Consider the following 12046-nt stretch of genomic DNA (forward strand, 5'->3'; position numbering starts at 1 on the left):
CCGAACACAAAAGGCCACATGTTATATGATTCCACTTATATGACATGTCCAGAATAGGTAAATCTACAGAAATGGAAAGCAGACTGGTGGTTGCCAGGGACAAGGAGGAAGAGGAAATGGAGAGTAGCTGCTCAATGGGTACAGGGTTTCATTTTGGGATGATTAAAGTTTTGGAACTAGATAGGGTTGGTGGTTTTACAACACTGTGAATGCACCAAATGCCACTGAACATTCCCTTTAAAATGGCTAATTTTATGTTAATTTCTTCTCAATAAAATAAAGTTGTAAGGAAAAGATGTGGAGACATATCAACCAAAACAAAACAAAAAAAAACGTCTAAAATTTCAAAAAAGGGGGAGGGGAGGGGAGGTGGGAAGGGAGCAGGCTGATGTTAAGAATCCTTACCACATTCACCACAAGCTGTCTGAGCCTAGTGAAGCCACACTTCCCTACTCTATGGTTATACCTGCTAACTGGAAAGGTTACTGCAAGGGTTTTAAATATCTCACAAAGACTGGAATTCTAGAATTGCCTTCCTGGCCATTTCATCATAAATTGGGGTCACAAATTCAAGGGCCAAATTTATGAACCCAAATTTAGGATACATACTCTGGTTAAGTACCAAAAGTACCAAGTATACTCCCAGGGACAATGGATTTTGCTCAAAAATCCAGGACATTTAGCTGTTAAAAACTACAGCTCTCTCAATGTTTCTAACACTCAAGGGATTAAAAGAACTCATCCTCAGATATTTTACATATAGAAATAGTAAAAGCATAACTGAATTTCACTGCATTTTAAAAACACAGCTCAGGGGCTTCCCTGGTGGCGCAGTGGTTGAGAGTCCACCTGCCGATGCAGGGGACGCAGGTTTGTGCCCTGGTCCGGGAAGATCCCACATGCCGCAGAGCGGCTGGGCCCGTGAGCCATGGCCGCTGAGCCTGCGCGTCTGGAGCCTGTGCTCCACAACGGGAGAGGCCACAACAGTGAGAGGTGCGCGTACAGAGAAAAGAAAAACAAAAACAAAAAGGAAACACAGTTTATTTCCAATTCTACCATGCAGCTGAACAGGCTGTGGCTTCAGTGATGCCTGTGGTCACTAGGATTAGAGGACTCCCGGTCCCGGGAGTGCCGGGCCCTTTTATGCCTGTGAGATTTATCTTGACTCCTACTTCTACTTCTGTGACTACGCCCCTCAGAGCGCCCACTGTGCCAGCTGCAATGTGCGTCTGAGCTTCGACCTCTGTCTCTATCTCTGTTCTTGTCTTCTCTCTCTTCCCTCCTGCTTGATGACTTGTGTTCGTGCTTGGGCTTCTCCTTCCTCAGCTCCCTCTCTCGGTCCTCTGTTCCACCACAGCAGGTGGCCCTGATCTCAGGGGAGCTGGGGTGGGGCTTCCACACCTCCCTGGACTCTGACTTCTGACCCCTCTCTGAGTTCTTGCCACTGTGCTTTTTAGAGCCAGGGTCATCCTTTTCCTTTATCATCTTGCTTCTGGGCGATGAAGAGGAGGCTGGCTGCTCTGCCTGTACCTCCTGGTCAGTCTTCTCTTTTTCTTTCTTTCTTTTCTTTTTTTCCTTTCTGTCTGGAGGAAAAGAAGGGCAAAATAAGAAAAGGAAGATGGAAAAGATGGAGGACATGCAAAAGGAAAGCATCCTTGGCAGCAGCGTGAAGCAGTCACAGTCTCTACTTCCAGAAACGTGCCCCCGAGAAGCCAAGCTGGATGTCTGTCACCCTTGATATGTCGAGTTGCTGTATAAGGCAACCCCCACTCTTAATTACTTCTTTAAAGACCCTACCTCCAAATACAGTCACATTCCGAGTTACTGGATGGGGGGGGCGGTTAGGACTTCAACATATGTATTTTGGTCACAGAATTCAGCCCATACCATTAGCCTTCTGCTGATACCTCTCCTTTCCCAATTAAAGTAAGCTTCCCCACACCTTCCCCCTTCACATTTAAGAACTGATTACCAACTCTCAGTGAATGCTAAGAAGAGCAAACACTAAGCCTACCCAGAATCTTCTCTTGGGCCTTAATGCTTTACCTTTTTTGTGTTTTTTGGTGGGTTTGCCATCTTCAGAGCCCTCAGATGAATTCAGTGAGGGAGTGTGAGCCCCGCAGCCCCTCTCCTGTAGCTCTCTGGTCACATCATCCATTTCTTCTGAGTCCTTAGGAGCCCGATAGTTAGACACATGATCCACTCGGATAGTTCTTCCTTTGATCTAAGACAGACAGGCAATGCTTCAGCAAAGACAGCCCTCCTATCTAACTATTTGAACCCAGCTGCAGAAATCCATGGTTTGAACCATACCCATTACCCTCCCGCTATTCTATTTCTCGGGAAATCTTGAAAGCAGACCTGCCCAACTGGTGTGTCACAGCACATATCCTTACACATTAATTCGCTCAGCCCTTGGGGCAGCCAGGTGGGGCCTGGCGCAGCTGGAGCCCCCAGGGCAGTTGTACTAGGCAGCCTCATCAGTTTACCCCAGAGTGCCATACTAATATCTTCACGTTCTACGTGTGCCATGAAGTGAAAAGAGCCTGGGAAGTACTGCCCCAAAGCACAAGCAGCACGGAAAACTGTAAGAGTTCAGACGCACAAACAATGAATTACCCTCAATCTGTAACACCCACAGTGAAACACACCATGAAAAAGCCTGGCAGCAAGAGGGAATTCCTGAAATTGAGCTCACTGCTACAGCTGCTTTCCCGACACAGCAATTAGGACAAGGCCAAAGCAGACCAATAGTTGGGAGGGGGGAAGGAATCTAGAAAGGACTACTTTTTTTTTCTTAAGCCCTCACACCTTGCTCTACCCCCACCATACTGGAACAACTGGCTCACGCTGATACTATCGCTGCAAAGCACAACTCTCCAGGTGAACAACAAAAAATTGACCCCTTACTTAAAACAAAAACATTCAGGCAGATACAGACTTATTCTATAGACAAAGCCATCTGAAATTTGAAATGTCTGGCTTTTACTGTTCCATTCAAGAGCAAGTTTTTACTCTTACCTTTAAGCCTGAGCACTTTCTATCATCAATCTTATTCCCCATTTCAAAACATTTTTGAAAACCTTCCCTTTATGGTGACTCCCTTTGACTGCCGGCTCTCTTAAAAATCAAGCCTAGAACCTTTTTCCACCCTGTCCTATAATCTCCAGTTGTTCCACACTGGTGCAGTCAGTGACAAACTCTCCAAGTCAAGAGTTACCCCTCTGACCTGTGACAATGCTCGTTCAACGGCAATGCTTTTCCTAAACAAGCATAGGGACCACGTGGAGCACAGATAAGCCTGACTTGCCCCATCCCCTTCTCTTAGCCAAACGTCTCACTTACAAGGGTGGAAGAGAGAGGGGATCAGAGGAGAGAAAACTTCAGAATGAGTTACTTTTGTAGAATTTGTCATCAGATTTTAACTAGAGAATTTCCAGGGCCCAGTACTGCTAAGTCAGTGGAGACATATGACAGACATACATGGCTATGTCCTCAGCCATGAAACCATGATGGAGCCCCAAATTTCCTGACACAGGACAGCATGGAAGAGCAGCATTTGCTAGTCTCTTTGTTCTCCAGTATACCAGAAATGAGACTGGAGTGTGAGGAGGGAAAGGTGAGAAATAGAGGCCTGGTTGGGTGCCGGGTGAAGGGGAGTGGGGGGTCATGGTACCTATGCTCCTGAGGAGATGGTTTGCTAAGAGATGGGTAAAAGGAACAAGTGCTGGCAGAGTCATGAGCCAATGGAATTATTTTCTGGGATCATTTCCTGGTCAATATGTCCCCAAACCTCTGCAACCCTCACAACACACCCAGCTGACCAGTACTGCCCTTGAGCCTGTGGCTATCAGGTGGGAAATGAAACTGAAGCCCTACATGAAGGAAAAGTTCTGCTTAGTAAGCATACTCACCTTGATCCCATTAAAATTGTCAACAGCCAGAATTGTGCTCCTCTGGTCTTCATAGCAGAGGAAACAGAATCCTTTGGATTTCCCAGTCTTCTTGTCCCGTACCAAATTAATGTTAACAATTTCGCCATATCTATTTATTTTATAAAAGAGTAAGACACTATTGATTTAAAATGCAAAAACTTTCAGATTGGATGACAAAACAAAATTCAAATAATATAGTCTGTACGGGAGACACATCTAGAACAAGATGACAACGAAAGGTTAAAAATAAAAAGTTAGACAAAGATATATCAAGAACACCCAATTAAGAAACGGGTGGTAGTATTAAGATCAAAGATGACTTCAAGGCCAACAGAAAAAAACATTTACATGTGACTAAGAGGGCTCTTTTGCTCTGAAAAAGGTCCTAATACATAACAAAAGTCATGAAATTTTATGCATAAATCAAATCAAAAATTATAATTAAAAATAGGATGAGCAAGTAAGAGTGAAAGTATGAGAGATTTTAACACACCACTTTGAGTTCATAACACATAAAATTGACAAAAATAGGCCAGAGGAATTAATTAATATAAAATTATATAATATAAATACAAATAAACATATAACTAATAATATAACAATTATATTGTTAAAAATATTAACATCAGACTAGTATATGTACAGATATATTTGATTGTACAAAAAGATGAGTTTCTTCTCAAGAATCCATGAAACACATATTAAAATTGACTGTAGACTAGGTCTCAAAGTAAACCTCAATCATCTCCAAAAACAGCACAGACCATATTCTCCAACCACAATGTTAAACTGCTGGAAATAATATTTTAAAACAAAAAATACCCTACCTAGAACTTGAAACCTATTCTCCAAGCTAACAACTGGATGAAAGAGAAAGTAAAACAAAATAAAGGAAAGAAATCAATGGCAGACTCTTTAGAAAATAACAAAAATGGGAATATATACCAAAATTTATGGGATGTGGCTAAAACCACACTCAGGAAAATCTGTAGACTGTACATCCCCTAAAAAGTCAATGTTACCATAACATAATTTAAACATATGAATAAATGAATGCATAAAAATTTAAAAAAATAATTTTGCATAGCAAAAAGATCACAATAAGCAAAGTCAAAAGTGAAATGACAAACTAGGAGAAAACGTTTGCAATTTATATCACAGATTAAGGACTAGAAAGCCATTTTTTTCCTTTTGCTATAAAAGACATTATCAGGACAACTGGTGGAGTTGAATAAAGTCTATAAGATTAGATAATAATACTGCAACAGTGTTGATTTCCTGAATTTGATCACTATACTGAGGTTAAACAAGAGAATGTACTTGTATTTTGGGAAATACACATTGAAGAATTTAGGAGTAAATGGGCATCATGTCTGCAACTGACTCTCAAAAGGTTAAAAAAAATATGTATAGGTGGCAAGAAATAATAACAAAGCATATGTGGTAAAATGCTAACATCTGGGGACTCCCAGTGAAGGGGGTACAGGTATACTTTATACTATTTTATAACTTGCCTGTTTTAAGCCAGAAATTATTTCAAAATAAAAAGTAAAAGAAAAAAGAATACAGGAGTTGGCTTGAAGGGACTACTACAGACCAAACTGGGACAATTTGAGCATCAAGAAATAAGAATAACAGCAATGTAGTATAACACATCAAATAAAAAAAAAGTCCACAGCAATACAATACATGATAAAGTGTTACAACAATAAGTTAATACCCTTAACACATGAACAGCTCTTGTAAAATCAGTAAGAAAATGAGGAATACAGTAATAGGGAAAAAATAGGCAAATGATATTAATAGACAATTTACAAAGAAAAAGAAATAATAAGGGCCTGTAAATCTATGAAAGGATGTTCAACCTCCCTGATGATGAAATAAAGGCAAAGTAAAATAATACTGAGAGGCTGTATTGCAAATATTTTTTTAAATAACGATTAATGATTTGGATTCAGAAAAATGACCATTCTAGTGAGAGTGGAAATTGATACCACCTTTTCAGTGGAAAGTGAAACAACCTTTTCAGAGAGTAATCTGGCAATGTTTATAAAACATCTTAAAAATGCTACCATACTGATCCAGTAATTTCACTAAGGAAACCATCAGGGATGCATACAAAGATGTATACACTACAATGTATATTGCAGTATAATTTATAACAGCAAAATATTAGAAATAATGCCCAACTTTGAAAAGAGGACAATAAAGAAAAACACCAAGATGTTAACAGCTTTTCCTTAAAGTACATTCTATTTTCTTCTTTATACTTTTTCTTTTTGCCAAATGTTCTTTTTTTTTATAACTATAAATTTTTTTTAAACATCTTTATTGGAGGACAATTGCCCCACAATGGTGTGTTAGCCTCCACCCTACAACAAAGTGAATCAGCTACACACACACACACACACACACACACACACACACACACACACGTCCCCCCCCTCCCGCATCTCCCTCCCTCCCACACTCCCTAACCCACCCCTCTAGGTGGTCACAAAGCACCAAGCTGATCTCCCTGTGCTATGCGGCTACTTCCCATTAGCTATCTATTTTACTTTTGGTAGTGTATACATGTCCATGCCACTCTCTCACTTTGTCACAGCTTACCCTTCCCCCTCCCCATATCCTTAAGTCCATTCTCTAGTAGGTCTGCGTCTTTATTCCCATCTTGCCCCTAGGTTCTTCATGACCTTTTTTTTTTTTAGATTCCATATATGTGTTAGCATATGGTATTTGTTTTTCTCTTTCTGACTTACTTCACTCTGTATGACAGACTCTAGGTCCATCCACCTCACTGCAGGTAACTCAATTTCGTTTCCTTTTACAGCTGAGTAATATTCCATTGTATATATGTGCCACATCTTCTTTATCCATTCATCTGTTGATGGACACTTAGGTTGCTTCCATGTCCTGGCTATTGTAATCAGAGCTGCAATGAACATTTCGGTACATGACTCTTCTTGAACTATGGTTTTCTCAGGGTATTGCCAAATGTTCTATAATGACTATACATTACTCTGATAATCAGAAAACAAAATACTTTTTGAAAGCCACTGTTATCAATCGCAAAGGCAATCTTCATGGAGAGCAACGTGTATAGCCAGAACAGAGAACTGGAATAAACACACACACTAGCTGTGGGATATAAACACACTCAATGCAAATAAGACAAAAACAGCTCCCAGATGGAAGGCTGGATCAGGGAGAGGTATCACAAAGGAGTGGAAATTATAGGCTGTACCTGCTGTGAACTTCCCAATAACCAGGAGTTGGAGGAAGCAGCCTCTGTCCCTCTCAGGGCCTTCTACCATGGCCGCCTTCTTGTTGTTGTTGTTGTTGTTTTTGTTTTGCTTTTTGTTTGTTTGTTTGTTTGGCGGTACGCGGGCTTCTCACTGTTGTGGCCTCTCCTGTTGCGGAGCACAGGCTCCAGACGCACAGGCTCAGCGGCCATGGCTCACAGGCCCAGCCGCTCTGCGGCATGTGGGATCTTCCCGGACCGGGGCACGAACCCGCGTCCCCTGCATCGGCAGGCAGACTCTCAACCACTGCACCACCAGGGAAGCCCCATGGCCTTCTTCTTGCCCAATTTCTTTCCCATGGCCTTCTGCCCTATATGCTGCCCAACCATTCTGCCAGAACCTGCTGCCCCCTAAGTTGCCCAACCACTCAGCCAGGGCCCTCTGCCCACTGGAAGGCCCAACCATGCCCTGCCATGGCAATGACTCTGCCAGGGTGTGCTAGCCGTGTTTGCTTGCCCAACGTCTTTTACCATGGTCCTCTTCCCCTGAGGGCTACACAGCCCAGGGGTCATGGCCCTCTGCTCCTGTGAGCTGCCAAGGCCCTCTGACCCTATGGACTAACTACTCTATGTAGCTCTGGGGTTGTGCCCAACCCCTCTCCTACCAGCTGCCACTACTAGTGTGAGCTGCCAAGACCCTCTCCCACCCAGTGCTGCTGCTATCATCCCATAGCAGAATGAAGAATATAAGGTTCTCCTAGACATTCTTATTCCTCAGCAGCCTGTGATTCTCAGCCTCCGGTTAGAGACTGGCTCTGCTCACTAACCTTACCCTAATCTAGAAACAAAGCAAGCAAACTATTGCCTAAACCTGTTGCTTTTTTCCCAATTTCTCTGTGCTTTGCCCTAATCCTACAGTGCCACACAGGTGTGGGCCCAGAAGGGCCCCGTGATCATGAATTACCACGGGTTTGTAGGAGCCCGAAGAGATGGGCCAACACAGTACCTTCCTGGGAGTTCCAGCCTGTTCCAGTGTAGGCCTCACTGAAAAAGTAATAAAAATAGACCAGAATCCCCAAGACAGCCTCCTAAATCATCCAACTTCTTGGATCTTCCACATTGGGAGAGTACCAGCACCATGTCCTGGGACTGATCTAAACTAGAGCAGAAGCTCCAGCCCTCCCTGTGCAGGGAGGCCGGTCAGCCTAGAATTAAAATAAATGGTTTTTGTGATGCCATAAAATGCATTATGGAAGCAAACTATGCTCATGACTGAGAAGGCAGAAAATGAAAGGGGACTTACTGTGAGAACACACAGATGATGTCCCCTTCAGTCAGCTCATAAGGAAGCCCTCCTAGAAGAAAAAAACACATTTCAGTTCAGCAAACATTTACCAAGTGTCTACTATGTGCCATGCATGCTTCCAGCTAGGCACTGGGGGTGCAAAGAAGAGTAAACAACAGGGCCTGCCCTCCAAGAACTCACAGTCTGATGCAATCACAGAAACACATAGAAGATGTAGCAGTAGTACAGAAAAAACAGTGATTAACTCTGAGTGGAAAGATCAGGGCCACCCCTAACCAAACTAGTCCTCCTCACACCCAAAATCTTCTGGACAAAGCAGATAGTTTCCAGCACAAAACTTGGATTCCATAAACATATCGTGAACTCATGTGCTCTTTATCTACAAATTCAACAGCTAAGATGCAAAATCAGTTTAAATATGCAAATATTAACCCCAACTCACACAGACTAAGGATTATAAAGTCAATTGTTAAGCATTTCATAGGAAATAAATTCCCCTGCAAATGTTTCCTTCCTCATCAGTAGAATGGGGATATTAGTACTTTCTTCACAGAATTTTTATAAGAATTAAATAAAACAATGTTTATAAAATGCTTAGCACAATGTCTGGTGCAATAACCTCTTTGAATAACCTGTCAAATTACTGGATGTGACACAAGTGAATACAGAGATGGTGATATGACCATGGATAGAAGGCAGGAGCTAATTAGATGAGGAAAATAAATTCTGAGGGAAGGGGAATGGGGCGGGAGGGAGTTGGCAGTAATATGGGATAGGGGCTAAGACCATGAGTTCTAAAATCCCATAGTTCTGGCTGTTTCACTTACTAGCTATTGGAAGGAAGTCTATTAACTTCTCTGCACCTCAGTTTCCTTAGCTGTATAAATGGGGGGACGGGGGTGATAAAAATGGTCTCTGAGGGCTTCCCTGGTGGCGCAGTGGTTGAGAGTCCGCCTGCCGATGCAGGGGACACGGGTTCATGCCCTGGTCCGGGAAGATCCCACATGCCGCGGAGCGGCTGGGCCTGTGAGCCATGGACGCTGAGCCTGCGCGTCCGGAGCCTGTGCTCCGCAACGGGAGAGGCCACAACAGTGAAAGGCCTGCGTACCGCAAAAAAAAAAAAAAAAAAAAAATGGTCTCTGAGAAACCAAGTGGCACGATTCTTAGCATAGTGGATGACAAGCAGTACCTATCATGAGCACTGACTTGGCAGAGAGAGAAAACTAGAAATGGGGGAGAGAAAAGACATGGAAAACGGATTCACAGGCAGAGAGCGGAAGGAAATAAAAGTGAGTGATGAATGTCGGGAGGACTGAAGGGCGGGAACGCTGAAATGTTAGGGAGCAGGTCAGGAGAGAATGAGGAGCCCTACGGGAGAAAGATGTGGGCCTCACCCAAGAAGATCCAGGCGCTGTCCTTGTACTCGGAGTGCCAAGACACCTTCTCCGCTACCCCCAGCTGGACCTCACGCTCATTCAGCTCGTTGATCAGCTTAACCTTAGTTAAAGGGCTGCACAGGGCGCGAAAAAGCGCACAAGTAAGCGCGGCCCGGCCTGAGGTAAAGGAGAGCAAAACTGGGGGACTAATTTTCTAGTCTCCCCGCCTCTCCCGCCCCTCAGCCCCGGTAGGCCACCTCCGGCTGCCCGTCCCCGACACCTCCCCTCAGAGGGAAGCTCTGGGGCCTTACTTCATCTCTGCAGGTTCACGCTCAGAAGCTAGGAACAGCCTTCACGCTCAGAACCTAGGAAGAGACTTCCGGGAGAAGCCGTAAGACACATGCGCAGCCCCAGCGCCGCGCGCCCATTGGTCTCCGCGGAACTTGCGCCGCGCCGGAAGAGCGCAGCCGCGCGCCCATTGGTCTCCGCGGAGCTTGCGCCGTGACGGAAGAACGCAACCGTGTGCCCATTGGTCTCCGCGGAGCTTGCGCCGTGCTGGAAGAACGCAGCCGCGCTCCCATTGGTCTCCGCGGAGCTTGCGCCGCGCCGGAAGAGCGCAGCCGCGCTGCGGGCGCGGCGCCTGCGCACTAGGTCGAGAAGCCGCATTCCTGATCTGGTGAACTTGTTCCGTCAGAGTTTTTCTCTGGTCCCTCCCTTCCTTCCTCTGTGAAATTGGGCGAGAGTGTGAGCCTGGTCTGTTACAGGACTCCTAGCTCTTGGACGACGCCTGGCATTGATTGGGTTAGCTATAAATGTTTGCTGAATTAAGACTGAAAAAGGTGCCTGATACGGCGACTTGAGTCCCAGCCTTCGCTCCCAGGGCTAATTCCCACTCCATCCTTCACTCCAGCCGATTACTCACACGCACACCCCCATCAAATCATCCCTGTTCAGGAGTGATGGCAGAAAAGTGAAGAAGATACGTGAGGGGGTAAATCTTTTTTGTCTCTCAAATCCCAATGCATAGGCAACTGACAAGTGTGCCTCCATAGGCTGAACTGAATACCCAGATTTGTGTGAAAGCTGCTACCCCTTTTCCGTAGTCACTTTCCTACTCAAGCGGGAGGTAGAAATTCATATTGTTAAATTAATAGCTAACAGTTGAGCAGAAAATGCTAGATTGTGTGTTAATCAATTTACATGCGTTGGCCCTCTATCCTCGTAACAACCCCGTGAAGTCTATAGATAGTATTATGGTCCCCATTTTATAGAAGAAACTGAGGTTTAAAGGAGTTAAAGAGCTTGAAAGGTACTCTCTCTCTACCCATCAGGTCTGGCTGATTCATCAATCCTTACTGAGCATCTGTATTTGTCCTGTATAGAAAGTCTGTAGACAGGATTGTAAGGTTGGGTTCTCTGCCTTCAAAGAGCTATAATATCATCGAGGGGACAGGGTATATTTGCTAGATAGATTTTACTCCAGAAATAATCAGGAACATGTAGAAGAGGTGGTGGCATATAATGTGTGAATAAACCATACTGAAGACTTGAATCCATCTTGCATATGTGGACATCAGTATCTGGTCTCAGATCATGCATGGTCTAAAAGTGAAATTCCAGAGCTGTGTAGTTCTCTGTGTAGGCCTAGCTCAGAGCCCCAGAAACTAGGCACTTCATAAAAGTACTTTGATGACGATGGTGATGATGACAACTGTACCCTCAGTGGTTCACGATGTACTCTTGCCAAGAAGCAGAACAGAGGCTGCCCATAAATGACAGTTTCTCTTCATTCATTCTGTGTCTTTTCCCCTCCCCTACTCCAACCCAGCTATTCATTAACTTTGTAGAATTACCTTGGCAATGAAAACTAAACAGTGACAGATTGCATATGGGTTTTATCTGCTCCTAGAAACCTTAGGTTGCTTAGTTGTAGGGTTGAAGTAGTCACTGCAAAGTGGTAAACTAGCATGCAGTATTATCTGGCTGGATTCTTCAGGCAACTGTGAAATGAGAGAATTGGAGCAATACCTGGGCCTTAGTCATCAGAGTTCAAAAAGAAGATGAAGCAAAAGAGGAGAATAAGATGAACGAAATAATAGCCAGCTTGGATGGCAAACGCTGGTCCTCCTCTCAGACATTAAATTCAGAGGGTCCTCTGGATTCCCATCCCCTTTCCACTCAGACTTAT

General features: G+C 44.1%; 1 protein-coding gene across 1 annotated transcript; it reads right to left on the reverse strand.

Annotated features, from left to right (window-relative positions):
* Nucleotides 1-1025: 1025 nt before the first annotated feature.
* RBMX2 (RNA binding motif protein X-linked 2) lies at nucleotides 1026-10306 on the reverse strand. Its single transcript, XM_067723240.1, has 6 exons — nucleotides 10170-10306; nucleotides 9877-9992; nucleotides 8480-8531; nucleotides 3915-4044; nucleotides 2047-2224; nucleotides 1026-1583 (listed from the first exon to the last, which is right to left on the reverse strand). Exons 1-6 carry the CDS (start codon nucleotides 10172-10174, stop codon nucleotides 1081-1083), a joined length of 984 nt encoding a protein of 327 aa, XP_067579341.1. The 5' UTR covers nucleotides 10175-10306; the 3' UTR covers nucleotides 1026-1080.
* Nucleotides 10307-12046: the final 1740 nt, after the last annotated feature.

The sequence above is a fragment of the Pseudorca crassidens genome, chromosome X, assembly GCF_039906515.1.
Source record: "Pseudorca crassidens isolate mPseCra1 chromosome X, mPseCra1.hap1, whole genome shotgun sequence".
Taxonomy (NCBI): Eukaryota; Metazoa; Chordata; class Mammalia; order Artiodactyla; family Delphinidae; genus Pseudorca; species Pseudorca crassidens.